We start from the raw sequence: 26,844 nt of genomic DNA, 5'->3' as shown, positions 1-26,844 counted from the left end.
CTTGTGTTTTTGCGGGATAAAAAGAGTACAATGCAAAATTTTAGTAGTTTTGAGGGACATTAATGCAATTTTTAGCTCGGAATTACATCACAACACAAATTAAGTGTTAATTTGAGAGAGATGTGTGCATTTTTATTCAAATCTCCACCCCAAAGGAGGCACTCTCCTCCTTTTGGTTTGAGTTTGGACAAATGATATATGATGTGATGGAGCAATATGACACGTCATTTTGTTCTGAATCCGCCCGCCCTACTCTCCCTTCTCTCTGAGGCAAAGAATACGTACCCAAGGTTGCTGCCTCACAACAAAGGATATTTAGTGAACCAAGTTTGGAGAAGAATAGTTCTGCTCCCACGACAGGAATAAATAGTGAAAATTTGAATCCAGTTTCTCAACCTTCTGAAATATATATTTGGATCAAACTTCTGATATATATACACATTTTAGATACATAGTTATTCATACAAGCCACTGTATGAGTTCATCTTTCATGAACAAAACTGCTGGTGTTTTGGTAGAAAATGCTGCTGATTTGGCAGCATAACTCCGACCGACTTAAAACAGTTCATGCAAATCTAAGGATGGATTCCAAAGGAAAATTACACAAATATCTGTTTCCTTGACATGATCTGCAAGAGTCTTACAATACAGGGCAACAGTAGTCCTCCTAGTTCAAGAAGAAATAAATAGAAAAACGCATGTGAATATGTATGAGAGAAGGAATATATTATTTTCTATACCAGGAGAAAGAGGATGAATACAAAAATTTCTGCCATTCAGTATATGATTATAGCTTTCATCTATGGTTGATCTTGACTTGCTCAAAGGCCTCTATACTTTGAATAAAAGCTACCAGAGGCTTCAAAGAGGTGACTGGTGGATCCCATGAAGCACAAAGAAAGGGAGCTGCCAAAACATGTTGTGGATTCTCTTCATATAGAAATTTTATTCTACTGAGAACCGGTTTTATCTTCTTGAACCGTCCGTCTGATGAAGCCAGCCAAAAGAATGTATACGCCAGGATTCCTGAAACAGGATAATACAAATTATGTTAAAAGATACAAGAAAGATATAATCATTTGAACCATGAAAACTGAATGGTTTGGGTAAAAGGAGAGAATATGAGAGAATGGGCGAATTGAATGGGTTGATTTGTGAAAAATGAAGATAGACAATCAACAAGATGCTTAAGTCTGCTAGACGAAAGTTCATCTCCTTCAGAAGCCACCGTTATTTCTCTCCATCTAAATCACCCACATTAGACAAAACATAACTAAATGTCAAACTCTATGCCTATATCCCTCGACACTCCCCTATCCAACAATGGAAGTAAAAAAACTAACACCAAACAGCAACAATACTAACAACAAAGATCTGCTGCAATAGGAAAATGTAGTGAAGCAATGTGGACATAAAAATGAAAGTAAGGACCTAATATTTGCCCTTGTCTATTGTTTCAGACTATACATACTGGCATTTTGGAAGAACTTTGGCCCGAACAATTAGTTATTTGTTGGAGAAGCTCAAATGTGATTTACTCTACTCTCATCGAGGCTAGCTACAGATGGCATCATCATTAAACGAATGCAAGAAAATAAGGCATTTTTCACATAGACACACACGAGTGCACATGCCCACATATTTTCTTGCTAAAGCATATTATCAGTGGAAAACATGTTTTAGCTAAAAATGACTTTAGCAAACCTCTAAATGCCAGTGATTACACACCACTTGCATTCATTCCAAGCTTCTAGCTGTTCTACATACGTAGTGAGGGTTTCACACCTTTGGTTTTGTTTTTAAATCTTCTATCTGTTTTTGTTTTAAATTCTCTAGGAAATTAGTGCAGACTACAAATATATATATATATATATATATATATATAGAAGTGATCCAATGTATTCTTAATTTCGTCAGAAGGATGGGTCATGTTTTCTAATGATGATGAAACTTTATCCAAAAAGTTGATTTGGGACATCTTAGTTTCATCAGCATTTTCAATTACTCATCCGAATTGACTGAGTATTCCAGATCCATCATTCAAATTATTATAAGACTCATCATCATCTAACTACTCAATAAACTTCCACTGTTGGCTTCCTATCTAGACCCAACTTTTCCCTGATTGATTTTAACTTTAATTTTGATTTCCGAACTCTGTCCGACTCTAACTTCAGCTAAATAGTTGTTTTTTGCAACAAGCAACCAAATTCGAGTCACGGTAATTATTAAAGCTGCAAAGAACAAAGTAGACATAAATATAGACTGACTGATGGATCTGAACATTGAAAGCCATTCGCTTCTTTTTTATGTTTTCTTCCAAAAGAACCAAGCTTACGAGTTGTGAACCTAACTCTTCTTCATGCCCAAAGAGATATAATAACATAGGTGCAAGAATTGCGTATGCAGGTTATAGACATTAGCTTTTAGTTATAATAAATTTTGTTTCAGTATACTTCATGTGCACTTGGGTTGCGCTTTTGCCCTTTTTAATGAAATTCAATTACATATGAAAAAAATAAATTTTGTTTCAGTTTTGTACTCAGACAGGTGGAAGTTTTCATGTTCGAAACAAACATGATTCAGCCAATTGGTTATTATGGATTGTCACTTTTTGACTTTATATCATACAATAATGTGTCAACATTATGTCATGTAGAAATCTTACTCTTCAAAATGACAACTGGACCTGAATACCCAACTTTGAGAGAAGGGGCTTGCAATTGAGCTAGACTGGTTTCTTTCTCCATAGCTAGTTATTTTAATGCAAGGAAGTACTTCAAAGATCCCTCCTTGTTTCCCTTGACTAGTAAAAGTGATTGAGATGCTCCTAGAATCAGGAAAACGACTGTGCATATCATAGTTGGCAAGTTACCTTAGAGGGGAAGAAGCGGTGCTTTCTCATCATGTCCAACACGATGGCTTGTCTGGGATCACATTAGAGAAAAAAGATGTATAGTATGAATACGATAAATCAATCAAAATCTAATGAAGACTGTTCTCACAAATATAACAAAAAACTGTAGCTGAAGTTTCTTACATCCTCATTTGCGCCAGCTGCCATATTTACAAATGATGTATCCTTTGACCTGGAAAATAATGTAAGTGTTGAAATTTTTTGGTATCTATCAGCTTCGTGATTCTTATTTCCCAGTGATGAGATCCCCAAAAATTATAGTAACCTAAAGCTTTTTTTATGAAAATAAATATAAAAATAGAACTTTCTTTCACTAGAACATATAAGGATGCCCAATGATTCTAACTGCACGCACACAAAAATATATATATAAGGATGCCAATGCAAGAACCACAAAGAACATTATCCCATAAACTAGTCGGATGGATGGTTACTTGTCAAAAATACAAAAGACAACCCCTAATGATCATGGATTGTTTATATATAACTTATAAACAGAAACAAAGTGGACAAGCACACACCTTCGGTTGTTCTCATTGTCCATCATTTCCAAGTTACCATTCTGTGGTTCATCCTTAATCTTCGAAAGTGGTGAAAAGAACTGTACAGAAAAATAATACATAAACCAAGTTCATGAAACCGAATGGATAATTTCTCTCTCTCTCTCTCTCTCTCTCTCTCTCTCTCTCTCTCTCTCTCTCTCTCTACTTTACCTGATGCATAGAGATGAAAACAATAGAGATTCCTAAGATAAAGTTTATGGTCAGAGTATGACCAAACATCGCAGCAGATGCTATCCCTGTGAAGATTGTGGCAACAGTTGATGAATATTTCTTCAAAATTGTATCTGCAAGTACCAAGAAAAATCTGATTTAGAAAAGTACAAGGAAAATGGTACTGTAAACCCTTCAGTACATGGGAGATAATGATAAAATACCAGTACTAAGAATATAATATGGTGGATACAGCAAACCATCCCTAGGTTTATACATTCAGTTTCAATATTTTAAAAGAAGATTTAATTTACTAATTACAAGTGCTTCCCTCACCCCCTTTCACAATTAAAACTTGGAGCTACAAACTCCATTCAAGCTATGGAAAAGACTTCAACAAAAGTCAGCGGCTCAATCCTCCAGATACTTTAACATTGTAACTGCTTTGCAACATTTTAACAAATGTAATCCAGAAATCGAACGCAGCCATTTTCCAACATTTCACATTTGTCTCTAAATAATAAAACTGACTAATGCTGAAGTTCTCTTCTACCTTTTTCTCAAATGGACTTGTAAATTGCTGATTGACTTGTAACCAGACTTTCAGAAAGGCAGAGCCAATGGACTTGTAAATTGCTGATTGGCAGCTACTTGGCCACTAAAACTGAGTCAACGTGTGGAACAGATATTTATTTTACACTTATCTTTACTTTCAGCAGAGATAAGTGTTTGTCAAAATTCAAGTTGATTCTGGTGTTCTTTAATGCATTCATTTTACTAGCAAAAATAAATAAAAACTAAATAAACCCCAAAACTAGGATAAACTGGCTTGTGCCATGTTAGAATTCAACCGCACGTGTGTGTCTGTGTGAGAGAGAGAGTATGTTTTATCCATTCTGTCTGAATCTAAAAGGTCGAGAGGAAAAAAAAAAAAAGCACAATGCTGAAAAAATTGTATAGCAATTAACTGAAATTTGAGCTGCAAAACAAAGTAAGAAAAGTCTAGTAAAGAAATCACCTGCATATTTGAAGAAAAATGATGATAAAATCCCTTGGGCTGCATTGTTGCAAATTAAAAGCATAGTAGCCTTGGAATGTCCTTGCAGTATATCCAAGCTACTGGGACCTTAAAAAATTAAGATTCAGAGGTTAAAGCATTATTTGAACATGTTTTCCTGCCACTCCATGATGACATCGACTTTATAATCAATGTATATGTGAAACATAACTCAACCCAAGTCTGACAATTGGGCTATGCCAGCAAACGAGGAAAAAAATAAACTAAATAGATGATAAAATACATATCTAAAAGGGCATTGCATTCAGAAAAAGCTCTTCAGGTTAATAGCCAAAAAACTGGTCTAAAAGACTTCATTTTAAAAAGTAAAATAAATACAGCACGTGTAAAAGACTTTCAACGCAATCACTTATGACCAACTAAATGAAAATTAGGGAAACCCTATTGACATAATAATACAAGTCAATAATTGATAGCATGTTCTCCATCAAACATTATACATTTATTAGAGGCTTCATACAATCATACTCATTAATACCTTTCCAGTCTTCAGTAATGTCAACCATAATAATTTAAACTATGTTTGATATTTTACCTTTGAAAATGGCGATTCCAACAATAGCTAGAAAGTTGAATATGGCACCATAACCATATAGAAACAAGTTCTGCAAAAAGTAAAAAGTATCTTTTTGATAAGAGAGCATTTAAATTGGTTCTAACAGAGAATAATCGTTTAAAGCTTTTATAAAGCCAAAATACAAGTAAACCTGATAACCTTATTATAAATTACAGTTTAAAGATGCAGAAAAGTTACAGAATCATCCTAAGTTGGGATAAATGAAGCAGCACTCTAAGGGGTCCAATATCCAGTTTAACCTTGCCTGAGATTCAATAACGGGTTTACATGGAAGCAAGCACAAAGTAATACAGAACTGAAATCGGAGGTCAATATTTGAATATCAACTAGCTTTACCAATTCCAACATTTAGTACTACATAATTTCTCTACAACTGTGGCAAACAACGAAATGAAGCTCCTGCTTGAAGTAAAAAATGTACGGATTACCACATCAGCAATAGGACTTTACCTGAAGGTAAATGCTTGTCTCAAATTGACTCTTCAAAGCATATTCATTGTACACTGATGCCAGTGATGGAACAGTGACCTGTATTAATGTTTAATATCAGTTTCCATTACATAATATTCTCGAATACATCAGATATTTGAAATCATACATCTTTGTGTTTAGTTGCAACATAAACACTTCTAATAAACAATTTCTGTATTTCTTATCAAATATAAACAGTTAGTAAACAATGTAAATATAACAACTAAACTTTTCCCATTACTACCTTATAGATATTATTGTACAATTTCTTTTAAGGGAGTATTACACGTGCACCTATTCAGTTTTGAACCCTCCGCATCAGGCTTATGGGGGGAGAGGCGTCAATTCAGCTAGAACTCATTCACCTTTTTATAAATTTTACTCATTCACCTTTTTATAAATTTTTATCCATGGAGAATTGTTACCATAACATAGTTAAACTCGGTGTCCAGTCACAGCATGATAATTCCCAACATGAATAAAACCAAGTAGATCTCTGGAAGCAATTGGCCTCAGAAAAACTCAACTTATTATTATGACATCACCAGCAGGCACCAGATGCCAGTGTGTCCTGTGGGAATCCATTACTATGTGCTTGTGATAAAGAGATTGGCTTGTCTTATATGAATCTCAATGCAATGAACTTATCAAATTCATCCCCCTACTAGCTATGAATACCAAATACATATACACTCAAAACATTAGCAAACAGTAGCCATCTGGATAAATTTCAGCAATTCCCCCATTCAAAAAGGTTAGTGAACCCTTCTTGAGCCAGATTGTTGCACACTAAGTAATCACTTCTTACAGAGACAGCTACAAAAGCTAGCCACATTGAAGAGTGACATAAATTTTCTGTATACGTACAAAAATCAGTGTGTATAAATATGCGCCTGTAGCAATTGGAAGACCTAGAGCAGTGGTACCCTCAGGTAGAGATTTCAGCTGGTTGACACTAATTCCAATGAGCAACAAAGCAAGAGCCTCCCACTGTCACAAAAAAAATAAAAAAAATCAACCAGTACAAAATATGGAGCATTACGAACATTTAGGATATGAACATTCAGAGAGTCAAACTGTGATATGGATCAATTAAAAAATGTTTATTGTTCAAACTAACCTGAATAATGGAAAAACGCCTTCTCATTATTATTCTTAGCAAAATAGCAATAACCAAAACCTGCATATATTTGCAATCCATATATAAATCTTTCGTAATAAAAGAAATCAAACAAGAAGACAACTATTTATAGATCATTTCGTCCATCAATGAGGGGAAAAGGGGAGAACATTCAACTCCATAGGCAATGGTAGCTTTGTACTACTTCTTAAAGGGTTCAAAATCAGTCTACAGCCTGATCATTCTGAAGTCATATCAACTAACTTGTTGAAAAGGTCTGGACCCACACGCCCCCATAGATGAAGCGGAATTAACTTTTCATTAAATGCAAAGCTCAGTTGACAGATTCGTAAGCCACAATGTTTTGTTTATTAGGGGAAAAATAGGCTCTAGATCAATAAATCTGAATATATAATGCATCAATATGAGAACAGCCATCATAATATATCACACATCAACATACCTTCAAATTGCTCAGCATCTTAACCGTCGCGGGATTAAAATAAAGCTGCACATGAAATAGGAGTGTTATTGTGATAATACTTGAAACTCTAACTAATCGAAGGTAGATTCTAGCGTCAATAAGTAAATGTTCAACTTCTTTTAGGAAAGTAATCAATTTGATAACAGAGTTTGTTAAGAAGCTTGTTAGTTTGGTTAGAAGGTTGTTAGTGTGGTTAGTTAGTCAGTGTAATAGTTAAATGGGCCTTATTGTATTTGTTCCCTTTTCTAAAAATCTATAAATAAATGTAGAGAGGGCTATGATCAATATCTAACTAGCATCTCACTTTTCAACGTTTCTCTTCTAAATTCCCTAACATGGTATCAAAGCACTTCACTCAGATCCTTCTCTTTCCTTTCTTTTCTCTTTTCTCTTCTGCAAGCACTTTTCCGTCTTAGTAGCAATCAGCTGTGCTTTCAGTATTCAAGTTGTATAATTCTTGCTTGCTGGGCTGTTCAACTAGTTTGAATCATGGGGTTCTCGAGTAGTTGGTCGGTGGAAGCTAAAGAGTTTGAAGTGGTGGTTGTAGGAGGGGAATCAGGAGTTCGAATTAGGGAGAGCTGTAAGGGAAGACATAGGTCGATCTTGTTGGATAGATCGGAGTTAGCTTGGCTGCTCAAAACCTTCGAGTCTTTGGTGTGCGTGGAAGACTCTCGGGTGTTTTGGGATCAGTCTCGGTATGGATTCCCGCGGATCATTGCGCAACGGCATTTCAACAGACATGGCGGTTTCATGGTTATAGAAGAATTTGTTGGGAGTCGGAGGAAGGACTCGATCTTCATACCGGAGGGAAGAGCCGGGAAAGGCTGGATAAGCTTTCGTGAGGAATTGCGCCTGGTTTCTGAGTATCTAAGAGCCGGTTCCAGAGCCAGGGAGGTTGATTCGGAGGTCCACGCGATTCAAAGAGAGAGGAGGAGTTATGCTGAGGTGTTGGCAAAGAATGCATCCTCGCTGGAAGCACCTTTTGGAGAGATTACCGGCCCTGTAGCTAGAGCGCCGAGATGGGTTAGAGATCGCTCTGTGGGGTATAAGGGTGATCATTGCCCGGCGAAGAGTGATGTTTTTGGTCTAGCGAAAGAGCATCACGTTTTGGAGTCTCTTCCGGCGAAGCGGATTTGTACTGAGGAGAAGAATTCCCTTGCATGGGCTCCTGAATTTCGGCAACGTGTGCCCATGCAGACGATTCCGAAGGTCATAGCGAGGAAAGGAACAGCGGCGGGTGAGATAGCTTCAGTTCCGGACACGGCTCCGACTCCGACAGTGGCTCAAGCTGGACCCTCTGTTGCGTTGGGAAGGTCGTCTGACACTAGGCATGGTGTAGCCGAACCTACGTTTCTCCCTGCAGCACGCAACAGCCATTCTGGTGAAAGCTTCGATGTGGGTGCCCTCAGAGAGTCGTTAGAAAGGATGAAAAAGGAGATTGGCTTTTGGCTGAAGGGATTGGCCTTGGTTGATGGTGGTGGTGGTCTGGGTCGTGCAGCCTCTTCTAGGGCCCGGATGGTGGGTTTCAAAGTGGCTCGGCCCAAATCTAAACCTAAGCCCAAATCGATAAATATTGCATTATCCAATTCAGCCAAGGCCTCCAAAGGAAAGGGTGTCTTGGAGTGTCCAGACCAGGTTATGGAGTGGAGGGCTAAGGTGGATCCAGTCTTCCCCCCCCCCCTTGGGCCCATGCAAGTTCGGTGCATAATCTTGGGGCTGGCTCGACTCCGGGCTTGGACGCCGGTAACCTGACGTCTGGTGCCTCTTCCTCTTCGTGGGTTCCGGCTTTGGGTCATGTCGTCGCCTCCTCTTCTCTCGACGGCCAGCTTCGTTCGCCGGTGAGGGAGTCACCTGTGCTGGTTTCGGCAGGCACAAATCCAGCCGCACGGGGGTATGATTCTCAGTTCAGTCCTCAGAGCATAGTCGCCGACTGTCTGACTTCGACTCCAGCTCTGGGTGTAGATGAAGGGCAGCTCCAAGGACAGTCCAGACTCTTGGATAGAACCTTCTCGCCCCTTTGTAGCTCTGAGGTGCAGGTGGAGGCAGAGGCGGTGCAAAGGGAGGAGCCGGGTCAGAAGAGGGAGGGGGAGCTGATAGTTGGGTCCAGTGCAGCAGGGGATGAGTTGTTTTCGGAGCAGGAGCGGTTGTTTTGTAGTGAGAGCCCTGTCTTGTGCTTAGAGGGTGGTCTAGTGAGGGTCAAATACTCGGTAAATTCGCAGTTGAGGAGTGTGGGTATGCTGAGTGTGCCTCGGGAGTTGACAGGGGACGTGTTTGGGCATCAATCGGTGGATATGGAGATTGTTCCATGCTTTGGTAGTGCTGAAGGGGAAGGTTGTGAGTGGATGGGGGGGCCAGTGGAGGATTCAGTGTCCCCTGGTCTGCAGGTTGGACTGTTGGGTGAGGATTCAAGAAGCTTTACTCCCGGGGAAGTTGGTTTGGTGGAGTTCAAGGAGGGGGGAGGGGCTGTTGTTGTGGGTTCTCCTCTCAATGCCTACTCTCTAGACTTGGGTGGCTTGGGGTACTCGGACTGGGTGATGCAGAGTGCTAACGAGATTTATCCCATTGTTGGGATGACATTCGTGGGGCATAAATTGCAATTGTTAGCTTTTCTGACTTGTATAGAAGAGGAGAGAAAAGAGGAGCGTCGATTGGGTAAAGGACGCACGAAGGGTAAGAGGGAGATCAAGAATTTGGAGAGCTCTATTAACTATGATGCCAAAGGTTCCAGATTGAGTAGCGGTAAGAGGAGGGCGAGGGGACTAGTAGTAGTGCCATGAAGCCGAAGATTCTTTCTTGGAACGTAAGGGGGCTGAATAATAGGCGTAAACGCTTAAGGATTTGCAATTTGCTCAGAGATTGGAAGGTGGATCTTATTTGCCTCCAAGAAACAAAAGTTAAGGATCCTTCTAGGCAGTTTGTGCGTAGTCTTTGGGGGTGTAATTATGTGGATTGGTGTTGTTTGGATGCTAGTGGGGCCTCAGGGGGTATTCTTATTTTGTGGGATAAGAGGGTGGTGGAAAAAGTGGATGTGTGCGTGGGGAGGTTCGCACTTGCAGTTTCTTTGAGGAATGTTGATGATCACTTTGAGTGGGGTTTTGTGGGAGTGTATGGTCCGAATTGCAGGGTTGATCGGATGGGTCTTTGGGATGAGCTGGCGGGGATTATGAGTTGGTGGAGTTTGCCTTGGTGTATAGGGGGAGACTTCAATACTACTAGGTTTCCTAGCGAAAGATCTGGAGTTGGTAGTGTGACTGCCATGAGGGACTTTTGTGATTTCATCTCTGACCAGGGTCTTACGGATTTTCCGCTCGCTGGAGGTTCTTATACGTGGTCGATTTCCTGTGATCCTCCTATTTGGTCCAGAATTGATCGTTTTCTTGTCTCTCCTGATTGGGAAGATAGGTTTCCTGAGGCGTCTCAGAAGAGGCTTCCCCGCCTGTTCTCTGACCACTTTCCTATTATCCTCGATTGTGCTCACTCTTCTGCAAGAAGTAGGCCATTCAAGTTTGAAAATATGTGGCTCAAGGAGGATGGTTTTGTGGGGTTGGTGAAACATTGGTGGGACTCATTCTCCTTTCATGGCTCTCCTAGCTTTGTGCTTGCTTGTAAATTAAAGGCCCTCAAGTCTAATTTGAAAACGTGGAATGTAAAGGCCTTTGGTAATGTGGAGAGGAACAAGAGAAAGCTTCTTGAGGAGCTTCAGGCGATTGATATAGTGGAAGGTAGTAGGGCTTTGGTTGAGGGGGAAATTCAAAAGAAGCTGGAGGTTGTCAGTGAGTTAGAGAGATGTTCTCTGTTGGAAGAGGTCTGCTGGAGGCAAAAGTCCAGGGTGACGTGGTTGAAAGAAGGAGATAAATGCACAAAATTCTTCCATTCTATTGCCAACTCAAACAGAAGGAATAACTCTATTGATTCCTTGTTGATTGGAGATTCCATTTCTTCTAATCCGGCAGAGATAGGGGAGCATGTGGTTCAGTTCTATCAAGATCTCTTCTCTGAGAAGCATAGTTGGAGGCCTCGGTTGGATGATCTTTCCTTTGATGCCATCTTAGAGTCAGAAGCAAGGTGGTTGGAGAGAGCCTTTGAGGAGGAGGAAGTTAGAAAGGTTGTGTTTGCTTATAATGGTGATAAAGCGCCGGGTCCGGATGGCTTCTCTATGGCTTTTTTCCAAGCTTGTTGGGAGGTGGTGCGCTTGGACATTATGGAGGTTTTTTCTGAGTTTCATGCTAGAGAAGTTTTTGAGAAGAGTTTGAATGCTTCTTTTATTTCTCTTATTCCTAAGACTCCAGGAGCTTTGTCTCTCAAAGATTTCCGTCCCATTAGCCTTGTAGGAGGTATCTACAAGATTATTGCTAAAGTCTTGGCCAACAGATTGAAGACGGTTATGGACAAGGTTATCTCCAAATCCCAGAGTGCTTTCATCAAAGGAAGGCAGATTCTTGATCCAATCCTTATTGCGAATGAATGCCTTGATAGTCGTTTTATATCAAGGGAGCCGGGAGTCATTTGCAAAATGGATTTAGAAAAAGCTTATGATCACGTTAATTGGGATTTTCTGTTGTATATGTTGAGGAGATGCGGCTTTGGGGGTAAATGGTGTTCGTGGATAGCTCGGTGCATTTCTTCTGCTAAGTTCTCGGTGCTTGTTAATGGCTCACCATACGGCTTTTTCAGCAGCTCTCGAGGCCTAAGGCAAGGAGATCCTTTGTCTCCCCTTTTGTTTGTGTTTGTTATGGAGGCGCTGAGTCGCATGATTACTGCGGCAGTGAGTGGGGGTGTGTTGGATGGTTTCAGAGTGGGTGATGCTTCTTTTTCCCATCTTTTGTTCGCTGATGACACATTGATTTTCTGTGATGCTAGCTCCTCAAAGATTCGGTCTTTGCGAGTTCTCTTGCTCTTATTCGAGGCTGTCTCGGGGCTTAAGGTTAATTTGGCCAAATCCAGCATTATTCCAGTGGGGAATGTCGATAATGTGGGTAGGTTAGCCGACATTTTAGAGTGTGAAGTTGCTTATTTGCCTGTGATGTATTTGGGTCTTCCATTGGGGGCTCCTTACAAGTCTACTCGTCTTTGGGATGGAGTTATTGAGAAGGTTGAAAAACGGTTGGCTAGTTGGAAAAGGTTATACCTCTCTAAGGGAGGGAGAGTGACCCTTATCAAGAGTACGCTCTCTAACTTACCTACGTACTACATGTCTCTGTTCCCTATTCCGGTGAGTGTTGCTTCTCGCATTGAGAAGTTGCAACGAGATTTTCTTTGGGGTGGCATGGGTGAAGCTTTTAAATACCACTTGGTGAGTTGGGAGAAGGTTTGTACTCCAATTTCGAATGGGGGGCTTGGCATTAGGAAGTTGGTTCAGTTTAATCGCGCATTGCTAGGCAAATGGTTATGGCAATATGGCATGGATAGGGATGCTTGGTGGAGAGTCGCGGTGGACTCCAAGTATGTAAGTTTGTGGGGTGGGTGGTGCTCCCGAGAGGTTGCTGGGGCGTTTAGAGTAGGGTTGTGGAAGTTTATAAGGAAAGGTTGGGAGAAATTCTCCAAACTCCTTAGATTTGAGGTGGGGGAAGGGAGTAGGATCAGATTTTGGCATGACTTGTGGTGCGGAGATTCGATTCTGAAAGAAGTGTTCCCTGATCTCTTTGGCATTGCTCGGGTGAAGGATGCGTCAGTGGCTGATAATTTGGAGAGTTTGGGCGGGTCCATCCAATGGAACGTGAGCTTTATTAGAGAGGCTCATGATTGGGAAGTCGATGTTTTTGCCTCTTTCTTCCAGATGCTGGGCTCCACCAAGGTGAATATGGAGAGGGCAGATTGTCTTAAATGGGTCCCATCCAAGAAAGGTGTGTTCAGGGTGAAGTCATTTTTTGGTTCTATGATGTGTGCTGGAGGTACTCGGTTCCCATGGAAGTGTGTGTGGCGGTCTCAGGCTCCCCCGATGGCAGCTTTCTTCACTTGGTCTGCAGCTCTAGGCAGAATTTTGACCTTGGACAATCTTAGGAAGAGGAACTTAATTATTGTGGATAGATGCTGTCTTTGCAAGCGGGATGGGAAATCAGTGGACCATATTCTTCTGCATTGCGATCTGGCCTCAGCTCTATGGAACAACATTTTCTCACGCTTTGGGATTGCGTGGGTCATGCCTAGGAGTGTGCTTGACTTAGTTGCTTGTTGGTGGAAGTCTGGGAGATCTGGGAGCGCTACTTCTTGGAAGATGGTGCCTATTTGCCTTTTTTGGTGTATTTGGAGAGAAAGAAACCTTAGGTGTTTTGAGAATCTAGAAAGCTCCCTTGAGGAGGTGCTAGAGTTGTTTCTCCATACTTTGTATGTCTGGTCGATGGCTTATTTGTACCCTTTATCTATCAGCTTTGCTGAATTTCTTACTTCTTTTTCGCTTTCTAGTTAGGTGTTTCCTGTTGTATACTTCTAGTGTACGTAGAGGCGCCTTACGCTTTCAATAATACTATCATTACTTATTAAAAAAAAAAAAAAAAAAATCACGTTTCTTTTTGGCATTTCAGTGCTTTGCTTTCTTGGTGTGGTTGTATAGTTGTTGGTAGATTAGCAAAACTGACTCACTGTTGTGGTTTGAATTGATCAGTGGTTTCGTATGCGGTGTGCAATAGTGTTGATGTTCATAGTCATCTGCTGAGATATCTTTTTTTTATAAGTAATCTAAGGGGAAGTTTGACCCCACACATGAGGAAAAGTGTTAAAATATAAATTAAATAATTAAATAAATAATTTCTTATCAGCTTAAGCTTTTGGAATAGCTAATGATTTAATAATTAGTAACATGGGCATTATTGTAATTGTACCTTTTTTTCTGAAAATCTATAAATAAATGTAGAGGGTTGTGCTCAATATCTAACTAGCCTCTCTCTTATCTACGTTTCTCTCTTCTAAATTTCCAAAAACAATTCAACTTTCCTACCGAGCATAAGGAAGGCAACTCATCATGTTAGGAATGTTCAAAGAGAATATAAAGAAAACATGAAGGATTGTAGTGGTAAGAGCATTATAAAAAGTTCTACCTGCATAATGAACTTTAAATAATTGTTAATAGCATAAAGGAAAGCGGGAACAGCGAGAAGCACATTGTTTCGAGCTGCCTGCAGAGGAATTAAAAAAAAATGTCATCTATTTTTATTATATTCTTTATTTTCCTAGCAGCTGACCAGTGACAGCAAAAAATCAATTGGGGTCATCTATTTTTATTATATTCTTTTGTAATTTTGTCTAGATCAGAAAGTACTTTTCTACTTGGCTATGCCAAAAGAAATATCAAATCAATGCGCAAAATGCTAGATGCTAAAGAAAAAATTGATAGAAGCATGAAGAGTTGGAGAAAAAAAAATGTCAATTCAATAGGTAGTATGACAAACATGGGATTGCAAGAAAAGTCCAGAACAGAGAGAGAGGAGAAGAGAAAACACCATGAAACTACTAAAAAAACCATTATCAAATATTCATAATTAACCTATGAATTATGGCCCAATGAAACAAGATTCACACTCAGTAAATTAAAAAGGAACGGGAAAATACACTTGACCCCCCTAAACTAACACCTCTTTTACAAAGACACCTCCAAAGTTCGATTTCCAACATTTGGCCCCTTCAAACAACCAGATCTTTTTTTTCCAATTTACACCCACCGTTAGATTTTGACATTAAACAGAAAGTTGAGTACGTGCAAAATTCTGACTTGAAATGTCAAAATACTACTTTTGTTAAAAACAATATATATATTTTTTTTTAAAAAAAATGTAAAGATGATGAAAGGGCAATTAAAGTATTTCAGGCCAAAATTTGCACATAGAATCACATGCACAACCATCCATTCATTTTAACACCAAAATGTACCGAGGGGTCCAAATTGCAATGAAATTATAGTTTAAGGGGTTAAGTATCACAAATAATAATTTGGAGGTATATTTGCAAAAAGGATGCAAGTGCCGGGGAGGGTTAAGTATAATTTCCCCCCTCCCCCAAAAAAAAATTGGTTAATTACACTTATCCCCCACCACTCATTTACACATTAGCCCCACAAACTACCACCTATCAAACTCAACCCCCCTCAACTATCAATCATTGGCAAAAAAGCTCTTCCATTAAGCCAACTCATTAAATCCGATAGGAAAAACATATGTGAGATGCATGTGCTCTTTTCTTGTGAAATCACAAAAATGCCCTCAAATAAAAAAAACAAAAAAAACTTAAAATTAGAGATTTTTTTTTCTTGATAAGTAAGAAAACTTTATTAATGAAAGCGTAAGGCGCCCCTACGTACACAGGAACAACAAGAGAAAATTTAAAAAAAACAAACAAACAAACAAATAGGAACAATGGTGATTGGGGGGTGGTTGAACCCATACAAAAAATTGAAAACTAATTAAAAAAATAAAATAAAATAAAATAAATTAAAAAAAAAAAAAAAGAAGAAGAAGAAAGACACCCGGTCATCGAACCACCCTCAGGTACTGATCCACCCCCCAATCGCATGGGGAGTGGCTGAACCCCTATTTAAGTAAATTTAGTTTCTAAACTAAGGGTATTTTTCATAATTTCACGTTAAAAATGAGCATATGCGTATCACGTGTGCATTTTTCAGTTAGATTTAACGAGTTGGCTTACCAGAATGGCTTTTTTGTCAACGATTGGTAGTTAAAAGGGGTTGAGTGTGACATGTAGTAGTTTGTGGGGGCAAAGTGTAAATGAGTAGTAGTTGAGGGTTAAGTGTAATTAACTCAAAAAGAAAGGAAAATTAGTCTTGATCCACTACAATGTTATGTGACTTATAATTTACAAAATCATCTTTATACAAATTAAAAGTCAAAGACAAGGCTCTTCATTGGATGTCTTCCTCTCTTTTCCTATTAATTTACTTTATTCTTAATGAGTAGAGAAAAAATTATTAATTTATACTCAAATTCTAAGGTCAAAATGTTGAAAAATTAGATGCATAATATAAATCTTCAAATGCATTCCATCCATAAGTATGAGATGTATGGCAAACAAGTCATCTCTTATACTGCTTGAGAAGTCAAAATAATGTCAAAGACATAAAAGTTATTGAAGTGTCACATAACCCATTGAGTTTATTAGAGTCTATATCCCATAATTAGTGACATGATCAAAACAAATACGATGTACAAGGCCCATTTCATCTTAGAATATCCAAACCAAATTTGTGGTAATAGTATATGTCTTACCTGTACAAATGTAGAAAGAGAGAGAAGAGATTTCTCACCAACTTTTTTATGCCGACCCTGAAAATACAAAAAGTTGAAAAATAAGAAACGAGCAGCAAATGCTTGCCAATGTATAAAATGGAGAAATCATAAATCTTACTCTCCTATCCTATTTCACAAAAATATAAAAAAGCCTCCACTAAAGGGTTGAAAAGTGCGTTGTTCCCACCACTTATGTATAAATATGCTCCATTAATAACCATAACACTTAATTTTGATGCTTACATTATCGGGCTTGCACTCAACAGTTTGTTTACTCGACTTTTTTTTTTTTTGATAAGTAATTTAAAATTCAATAAAAAAGCGCAGAGGGGCGCAACCCTAATACACGGGAAGTATACAAGAGAGCCCCTAAACAGGAGGAACAACTAATAAATTAAGAAAGTCTACAAAAGTAGAAACACCTAGGTGGCAAAGATGGGGAGCTATCCATAGATATAACGTGTTAAGAAGACGCTTCCTTAAAACCACCATTACCGTCTCGACATCTTCAAAAAGCCTCGCATTCCGCTCCCTCCAAATGCTCCACAAAACACAGTGAGGAACTAAACGCCAAACATTTTTTGCTAGGCCATGCCCTCGAAAAGCACCCCAAGTAGTTAACAAACCCATCACCGATTGTGGCATGACCCATTCAACTCCAAACAAAGAAAACACAAAACTCCAAAGCTCACGGGCGGTGTCGCAATGAAGTAACAGATGATCAATAGACTCCCCCTTCTTTTTACACATACAACACCACTCAATAACCACAATATTCCTCTTTCGTAGATTGTCATGAGTCAAAATTTTTCCTAAAGCTGCAGTCCATACAAAGAACGCCACCCTTGTCGGAGCCTTAGCACACCATATCTTCTTCCACGGGAATGATGGACCTTCTTTCCGACTAAGTGCTTCATAATATGACCTTACTTCAAAATAGCTCCTTGAAGAGAGGTTCCAAACTAACTTGTCACCCTCTCCTTGTCGAATCGGAGTGGAGTACAACCGCTCGAAGAAAGAGAGCACCATCTCCAACTCCCAGTCCTGTAATTGCCGCGTAAAGAGAACATTCCAATGAATATTGCCATTATGAACAGCCATATTATCTACCACCATAGCCGCTTTGTTCCTCACAAGACTATACAGAACTGGAAAACAAAGCTTCAAAGAAATCTCCCCACACCACCGATCATGCCAGAAACTGATATATGAGCCATCCCCTACCACACACCGAACATAATTACAAAACTTCTCCCACCCTTTCCTAATATATTTCCAAACCCCTACTCCATAGGAACCCGACACCTCAATAGAGCACCACCCACCCTTTAGGCTCCCAAATTTGGCGTCAATCACCAAACGCCATAGAGCCTCTCTCTCCCTACCATATCTCCACAACCATTTACCTAAAAGAGCTTGGTTAAACAGGGAAAGATTGTGAACTCCCAATCCACCTGAATGCAACGGAGTACAAATCCTGTTCCATTTCACTAAATGAAATTTGGCCTCATCCCCTATGCCACCCCATAGGAAATCCCTGTGGATTTTTTCAAGACGATTAGCCACCCTCAAAGGAATAGGGAACAGCGACAAGAGATACGTGGGGATATTGGACAGCGTGCTCTTAATAAGAGGAAAAAGTATAATGTATCGGCTTGAGATTGCCAAGTACACCCCCCACCCAAAAAAAAATAAAAGAGGAAAAAGTATAACTATATATATATATATATATATATATATATATATATATATATATATCTTGCACACACAGACATAAGTGTAAAAGAAGTATATTGGCATCTTCACTTCAGCCTATATTAGAACCATTTTCAAGAGTGGCAGTGTGGCAGCACACAATGGTCTGCTAATTCTTGCTACTGCCTACGTCATTGTGGCATAGACTGGATGAGGTGATCACCACTGCAAGGAAAAGCATACCCTCTCATAAAACTCAATACCAATAGAGGCTTGTTTTTAAGAAAGAATAGTCTCCATCTCCCAATCCTGGATTTGCCGCGTAAAAAGAACATTCCATTGAATAACTCCATTATGAAAGACTAAGTTATACACTAACATTGCATCTTTGTTCCTCACAATACTAAACAGAACTGGAAAGCACTACTTCAAAGATATATCCCCACACCACCAATCATGCCAGAAACTAATATGTGACCCATTCCCCACCTCAAAACGAATAAAATTACAGAACTTCTCCCAACCCCTCCTAATATGTTTCCACACACCCACTCCAAAGGAACCCGACACCTCTTTCGAACACCACCCGCCCTTTAGGCTCTTAAATTTGGCGTCAATCACAAATCGCCATAAAGCCTCTCTCTCCCTACCATATCTCCACAACCATTTACCCATAAGTGCTCGATTAAACTGGATGAAATTGTGAACTCCCAACCCACCTGAATGCAATGGAATACAAATCCTGTTCCATTTCACTAAATGAAATTTGGCCTCATCTCCAATACCACCCCATAAAAAATCCCTTGAATTTTATCCAGACGATTAGCCACCCTCACTGGAATAGGAAACAACGACAAGAGATACGTAGGAAGATTGGAGAGCATATTTTTAAGAAGAGTCAGCCGCCCACCCTTCAACAAATACATACGCTTCCATCCAGCCAACCTCTTTTCCATTTTCTCAATAACACCATTACAAATAGACACAGACTTGTAAGAGGCACCCAAAGGCAAACCGAAGTATGTCATAGGCAAAGATGCGACCCGACATCCAAGTAGATGAGCCAACCCTTCGACATCCTCTACCTCACCAATAGGAACAATTTCTAATTTTCCTAAGTTAATCCTTAAACCCGAAGCTGCCTCAAAGCATAGAAAGATACACCTCAAATGTCAAATTTGTTCTTCTTGCAAACCACAAAAATCAACATATCATCAGCAAATAGTAAATGATTCACAACTAAAGCCTCAGACTCCCTGGAACCCACTGAACACCTCGCCAATCTAGCTTCCATCTTCTCAATAATGCTAGTCCAAGTATTAGAATCCTTATACTTAACACTCAAAGGAAGACCCAAATACTTTATAGGAAGCGAAGCCACACCGCACCCAAAAATGCTAGTCAACTCCTTCACATCCCCTACAGCACCTACAGGAACAATCTCGGACTTAGACAAGTTGATTTTCAGCCCCAAAACCGCTTTAAAACATAGCGGCAAGCATCTCAAATCTCGAAATTGTTCAACATTAGGCTAACAAAAGATCAAGGTATCATCTGCAAATAACAAATGGGACACAATTATAGCCTCCTGATATCTCGAGCCCATGGAGAACCCAGAGAGTTGCTTGCTTTCCATCGTTGCAGACAACATCCGACTTAAAGCCTCCATCACCAACACAAACAGTAAAGAAGACAAAGGATCCCCTTGTTGTAGACCTCATAAACTATTAAAAAACCCTGAAGGTGACCCATTAATGATGATAGAGAAACAGACAGGTGAGATACAATGAGCAATCCAACCTCACCATCTCTCCCCAAAACCACATCTCTCCAACAAATAAAGCAAAAACTCCCAATTTACATGGTCATAAGCCTTCTCCAAATCCAATTTACAAATAATACCCGGTGCTCCAGAGCGAAGCCAACTATCCAAGCATTCATTAGCCACCAATATAGAATCCAGGAGTTGTCTCCCCTTGATAAATGCAGTCTGAGAATGTGCAACAATCTTCCCCAATACTGACTTCAACTTGTTTGCCAGAACCTTCAAAATGATTTTGTACATTCCACCTATTAAACTTATAGGTTGAAAAGCCTTGATCTCCACCACTCCGGCTTTCTTCGGAATAAGCGAGACAAAAGTAGCGTTAAGACTCTTCTCAAATTTTTCACTGATGTGAAATTCCTTAAGAACGGTGATTATATCAACCTTTATAACCTCCCAACACTTTTAAAAATTCAAATGGGTTAAGTGAAGTTTTCTTTTTTTTCTTTTTTTCTTTTTTTTATTTTTTTGATAGATAAGCAAGCGCATTATATAAAAAGCGTAAGGCGCCCCTAAAGTACGCTAGAAGTATACACAAGGTCACAAAAAAAAAAAACAAAAAAACAAAACAAAAAATAAAACAAAACATAAACAAAACAAAAAAAAAAAAAAACAAAGTGGCAAGAACTAAGATAAACCCAAAACCCACAAAATAGCCCAAGCAAAAGAACCCAACAATCCAAAGAAACAAAATCCAACGACACTATTTCCTTGTGCCTTTATCACGACTGGACCCCTCATAATTAACTGAATACTTTATGTTATTCAATTCCCTCTAGCTTTTTAGCTTGGAAGCGAAACAAGCCTTCAAATGAAGGGGGGAAGGAACCCGAGACATCCCGTCCAAAACCTAGGAGAAAGACCAAGCACCCAATAGAAACATAGCAACAGCTACATCGTCCCCCTCCTTCTAAGCTTGGGGAAAGACTTCATCACCCTCCCAGGAGTAATCTTCTCCCTCCTTAGCTCATAAAATACCTTCCTCCTCATCCGAGTCAATCCTAAAATTCCAATCATTATGACTCGCAAAACGCCGTAACTTCTAGATGAACGACCTTCGATGCAAACACCATAGAAATAGGAATCGGGGCACTGTCTACTAACAATGCTGAAACAAAGGCTAAAGGCTGAAAAGCTGGCGAGAGGCACCCACCGGAAACATCTGAACTCATTGGGACAGACAAGGACTAAAAACATCCATCAACACAGGAGAAGCAGAGGACGGATCCTGGTCAGCATCCACCGTAAACTCCAGAGCAAACCCACCACAAAGACCATCCTTTACCCGAAGAAGCCACAAGCGCCTAAGAAAGAGCCTCCGTCGAAGGAGAAGAGGTGATCCCAGCAAACAACGGAGAATAAAAAACTTGTTTTTTTTGATAAGTAAGAATAAAAAACTTGTGACAGAGAACAAAGACCCTCTCCCTTCCAAAAGCCTAAAGCTTTCAATACCTTAAGATTGCACAGGTATAAAAACAAAGGCTTAGACAGGGTCAAGGAGAGAGTAGCCGCCGACATTTCCTGTGTAGCAAGCAATGTAGTCTCTAACCGAAGCCCAACCTGCCGAACCAACACAAACAAGAAGAGAGGTTGCACATAAAACATCGGAATGACCGTCAGAGAAGAGACCCCCAAAAAGAAGAAAAGGCATGAACAAAAGACACTGGAATGGCCGCCGGAGAAAGAGAAGAGGCAAGCACGACTTCCTTCTGAGTGGTCCCCGAAGAGGAAACCAACCTTGTCATAACCCCAAGAACAAGTTCAGAAGAGAATTCTGATGAAGAACCTAACCCCGAAACAACCTCAACGGCTGAAGAAGGCCCAGAGACATTACGCTCGACAGCATACGCAGATCAACACCTAGAACAGGACCATACCCGGCATCTACAATCGCGGAAGGAGGAGAGTCACCAGCACCAGCCTGAGATGTCGAAGAACACCCACCACGATGGAAATATTCAGACGTGGTAATCAAGCGCCTTTGCCTCCAGCGCTAAATCTAGGGAGCTCGGATCTCGGAGCCCCGTTACCCTCATCCACGCCAAGGAAGAGCAACTTGAGTGAGAACTAGATTTTGTCTTCTTGAGGGCGCACCAGAAGATGAGTTTGCTCTTGGGCTTGCGCAAATGCCTCCTCTTAAAACGCCCAAAGGCCAAACACTTGAGAAAGTTCCAAGGCCCAAATCCCTTAATAACTTCCAAAGCTCCCTTAGAGGCCTGTCCAAAAACTAGGCTTGACTCGTCCACGCCCCGAGAAGAGCCAGCGTCTCCTTCTTGCCTGCCTTTGAAGATAGCCCCTGTTCTTCGAGAACAACGAAACATGCAATATCACCTAGGACAAAGCAAAGACGATCCTTACCCTGCAGACCATCAAAGGAAAAACCCGTCTATTATTGATATGTCGGATCAGGTCCTGAATTGTAAGGTTTCGCTTATGTCTAGTTCTTGGAGTTGTTTTGTGTCTGTTTTTTATGGAGAGAATTGCATTAGGAAGAGGGAGTCTCTTTTGAACAATCTTTCTTCCAGTGCTTTTGCTTTTGGGGATCATCCTTGGATGGTGTATGGGTATTTTAATGCCATCAAATGGACCCATGAAAGTGGGAGGCTCTCGAGAGTGGCACTGTCGGCGTTTTCTTTGCCTAGCGAATTCCCCTGCCTTGACGACGTAAACATCGTCGTCGCAGCTGGGCGCAATCCGCCAGCACCACCTCCACAAACAAAGGCTTGTTACAATTCAAAACCTTTCCCATCCCTAGCCCCACCTTCTTCCCACCTTCCTTCTCCACCGGCGAAGAAGACCCAAATCCACACCCTACCATAGCAACAAGGAAGTCCTTTGCCTTTCGCAACTCACCAACAAACTTGAGCCAACCCCATCCTCCATGCCCCTAAGGAATAAGGAACCCTCTCCATCTGCCCACCCCATAGACCGTTGCCTCTACAAACCGGCCATTTTTTTTCCCACCTCTGCGAATGATTAACACCTTCGATCCCTATTTATTATCTATCAAAAAAGAAAACCAACTTCCAAGAAAGCTAAGCATCACATAACTTCCAAGAAAGCTAAGCATCACATAATTTTAAAGTTTTCTTTTGATTCTTGCCATTCCTAGCATAAAGACTAGGCTAAAGCAAATGAAAAATTGAAGCTTAGCTTGTTAATTCTGGCCAAAGAATTTGGCCACATATGTCCTTTCACATTTTTAGTTGTTAATTCTTTGTCCAAAGAATTTGGAACAGTAAGCTTCTATCAAAAGGATTTACCTTAATTTTATGAAAATAATTTCAAGGCTATGGTTAAATAATATCAAGTAATTTTAGGATGTGCTACATTGGCTTGTTTAGGCAATTTTGAATGAAAGAATCAAACACAAATTGAGATAACACAAAGTCTTATAGACACAATTGAGGTTAATTAATCTCTCCACTTCTCTGCACCAATGACTTTCCACTACCTAGAATCTTGAGAGACTAGAACACAATACTTCTTACTAGACAGGAATCAATTCGAGCAATTTGGCTACTCTCTCCTATAGAAGATGCAAACTAGAAGATTTTTGGATGCAAGAATCCAAGTCAAATGCAGTGGTTTTTGAGATCAAAGTAGTATGCATTTTCTTCTTTTGCTAAACCATCTGAAGCAGTAGTTCTCTCATTGATGTGTGGTCGAGAAGCCACATTTGGAGGATTTTGCAACCCTCACACGCAGCAAATTGACAATTTTTAATGATATAGAAGGCGATTGAGGCCGTGAAGATATCTTCATCATCTTAAGAAAAAAAATCATCGTATATCTTGCTTAATATAAGTTCTTCCTGATGGTCGAACTTCAGTAATTAAAATTGCATCCGCATTACACACATTCCTCCACTACCTTGGAGACAATTATCCTCTGCACTCAATGGTTTTCATCATCTTTTCCCACTTCACTAATCGTAGGTATTCTTGTCTCTTGCTACTGCTGTAACAAGACACATTTTTTCTTTTTACATTTTTTTCACCAGTATAATTTTAATTTGATATATAAGGAGAAAAATTTCAACTAAATAGCAAGTTTTTATAGTTTTCCATGACATACTCAGGACATATCATGACAACCAATACAATTGTGCTCCGCTAAGAAACCCGGTAAGCAAAAATACCAAAAACCCCCCCCCCCCGCAGAGGGGAGATGGAATTCCTCACTTAAAGTCTCTAACAAAGATAGAGTACTTCTTAAAAAAATAATTTTTTTTTGATAAGTAAGAGAATTTCATTAAAAAAGCGTAAAGCGCCCCCAAGTACACAGGATGTATACACAGAAGTAACTCAGCTAGCCCATATAAAAAACCCAATAAAACCACAAGGAACCCACAAGAAAACCCCTAACCCCTTCTTAAAAAAATAAGAATAATAATAAAGTAAACTTAATTAATTAATTAAATAAATAAAAAGAAGAAAGAAAGAGTAAATATACCTGGATCAAGAGCATAACAATAGCAAAAATAAGTTTTGCTGCCTCTGTCAAAAAGTTAACACTGACAGGACTAAACATGAATTTCCCATCCACCTTAGACATATAAACCAATATAGGCTGCAGAAAAAGGAAACAAAGATACATAAGAAACTTTGGCAAAAAATAAATAAATTGAAACTGCAAAATGTAAGCTTAAGACAGTGGTTTACAAGATTTATTACTTAAGTTGAGGTATTCTATGTTCCTATATTATATATATGAGAGTCATAATGGTGATCATGAACTCCAATGACTGATTTGCACAAGGCCAGCTGAAGAGTCAAAATTCAATATAAAAATAAAAATTCGCTCATGTTAAGGTTAAGCAATCCTATTTGGATAACTCATCCAATCCAAGGATAGCTACAAGGTCTTGAAGTTCTTTATGCCGCTGTAAAATTCGTGTAATTGTTTGTCTAGTTATCCGAGGTTGGAGCATAGTTGATGTTGAATCTAAAGGATCTACTGCTCAATAGATACCTTTGGCAGCTAATCCTTATTTATGTAGCCAGACCGATCCGTCACTTATTTAAGTATCATATGACATGTAATTATGCATTTGAATTTATATATGTGTTTCAATAGGTGCATTCATTATTATCTCCTCCCATTGTCTTTTACACTGAAATAGGATCAACATATTAGATAAGGACGACCCAAGTACCTGTAGACCAACCAAGATACAGTCTCCGACAACCAAAAGGATGTTCAGGACCCTGGTTTTTGAGGAAACATCACTTTTATGCCGGTCATATGCCCTCGACACAGTTTTGGAAGTTGGGGACAACAATTTTGAGTGGCAAACACTGCATTCTACCATCCTGTTCTGCATGAACGTGCCCACCAGCCCTCACAACAATACTGTTTTCAAAACCAATGAAAATGAGCTGAGGTAGGACTAGCATTCAAGTATGAAATTTTGCAACAAGAAAAACTGGATTCAATTAAAACAACCACCACTAACAGAAAGCTAATACTTGAGAGCTATATGGTTATAGTACTGGTTATTAGTCTGCATATATGTCTACCTATGTGAGTCTACGGGAGTATGCAGACCTAAATACAAGTATACCCATGTGGTTGTGGTTGTGCATTTACCTACATTTCATGAAATGATAAAAGATATATAATATGTATATGTACACACAGGTGGGTATGGATGTGAAGACATACCTGTCTGCATATGTGCTTATGTATATAACTAAAACATGCATCACTAGTATTATGTTTAAATATGGAGATACTTAATATCCTTAGACAATAGCATTGAGAAATATACATGTGTCTGTGTACATATGCAATCATGAAAACTTGTACATATGTATATGAATGATTTTTCAATATGTACACTTGCACACACTCTCCATAGATGTCCAATGAAAATGTGCACTAAAAGTTCAGCTACATATGCACTAATACATGGACATATGATATACAAATAGAGCACCATATATATGCATACCGTTATACATATGCAAACATGGTATGCTCGTGTTGAATACAAGTACACAAGTAAATTTTCATGTATGTCTGCAGAAACATATGCACCCCAAATTGTGCACTAACTTTAACGTCTACGTTATTGCACTACAACCTGTACATAAAAGATACAAATTTTTAACTAAATCCACCAAATCTATCCAAATTTACAGCTGGTTAACTGAAATTGATTTAAAGCATACACATACAAGCACAATTCTCCCAAATAACACAAACCCATTTAACCAAATCGTTAATAACAGAAGAAAAGGAATAAGAAACCCCAAAAAAGAAAGAATGAAACAAAAACAAACCCAGGTAAATACAGCACAAAAAGCGCGCAATTCGAACCAGATCTTGCGGGTGACACGACGGGAGCTCAATCCCACAGACATAAACAGTGTCAAAGTGAAGTGGGTTTGGTGGATCCGATACGGAGCAGAAAAATTGCACCAAGAAGAAACTGGGAAATTTTTTTCTCAAAATGGTATGAATCTGAACTTCTTGAGAAGTATGAATGCAGAGAAAGGGACGAGGTGGGGGTGCGGCTGTAGGGTCGCTGAGTCTCTACGGCTCTTTCTGAACAAAAAAATAAAAACAAAAACAAAATAAATAATTAAAACGTGAGAGTTTTTATCTATTTATACATTTACTTTATTTATTTTGGTGCGGGCTGTGTGTCACTCAGAGACAGCCGAAAGCCACTAGAGCCTGAACAAGTGGTGGTTCTCTGTAGAGTCTTCGATTAAGCCCACAAT

At 39.4% G+C, this 26,844-nt stretch overlaps 1 protein-coding gene across 2 annotated transcripts; it reads right to left on the bottom strand.

The window, feature by feature from the left end:
- Positions 1-582: 582 nt before the first annotated feature.
- Positions 583-26,696, bottom strand: LOC133851423 (CMP-sialic acid transporter 3-like). Of its 2 annotated transcripts, none has more exons than XM_062287849.1 (16): positions 26,401-26,696; positions 25,272-25,468; positions 24,569-24,685; positions 16,573-16,629; positions 14,395-14,472; positions 7,340-7,384; positions 6,877-6,936; positions 6,624-6,746; positions 5,736-5,813; positions 5,244-5,313; positions 4,649-4,756; positions 3,631-3,764; positions 3,439-3,518; positions 3,041-3,089; positions 2,876-2,927; positions 583-1,026 (listed from the first exon to the last, which is right to left on the bottom strand). In XM_062287849.1, the coding sequence occupies exons 2-15, from the start codon at positions 25,437-25,439 to the stop codon at positions 2,877-2,879; spliced, it is 1,218 nt and encodes a 405-aa protein (XP_062143833.1). In that variant the 5' UTR covers positions 25,440-25,468; positions 26,401-26,696; the 3' UTR covers positions 583-1,026; position 2,876. The 2 variants fall into 2 exon arrangements, with proteins under 2 accessions (XP_062143833.1, XP_062143834.1); XM_062287850.1 differs by having other exon boundaries at positions 26,438-26,696.
- Between the last annotated feature and the right edge of the window lie 148 nt (positions 26,697-26,844).

This window comes from Alnus glutinosa, chromosome 12 (genome assembly GCF_958979055.1).
Source record: "Alnus glutinosa chromosome 12, dhAlnGlut1.1, whole genome shotgun sequence".
Lineage (NCBI taxonomy): Eukaryota > Viridiplantae > Streptophyta > Magnoliopsida > Fagales > Betulaceae > Alnus > Alnus glutinosa.
Note: the sequence above shows the minus strand (reverse complement) of the source record. Positions and strands in the feature narration are given on the sequence as shown.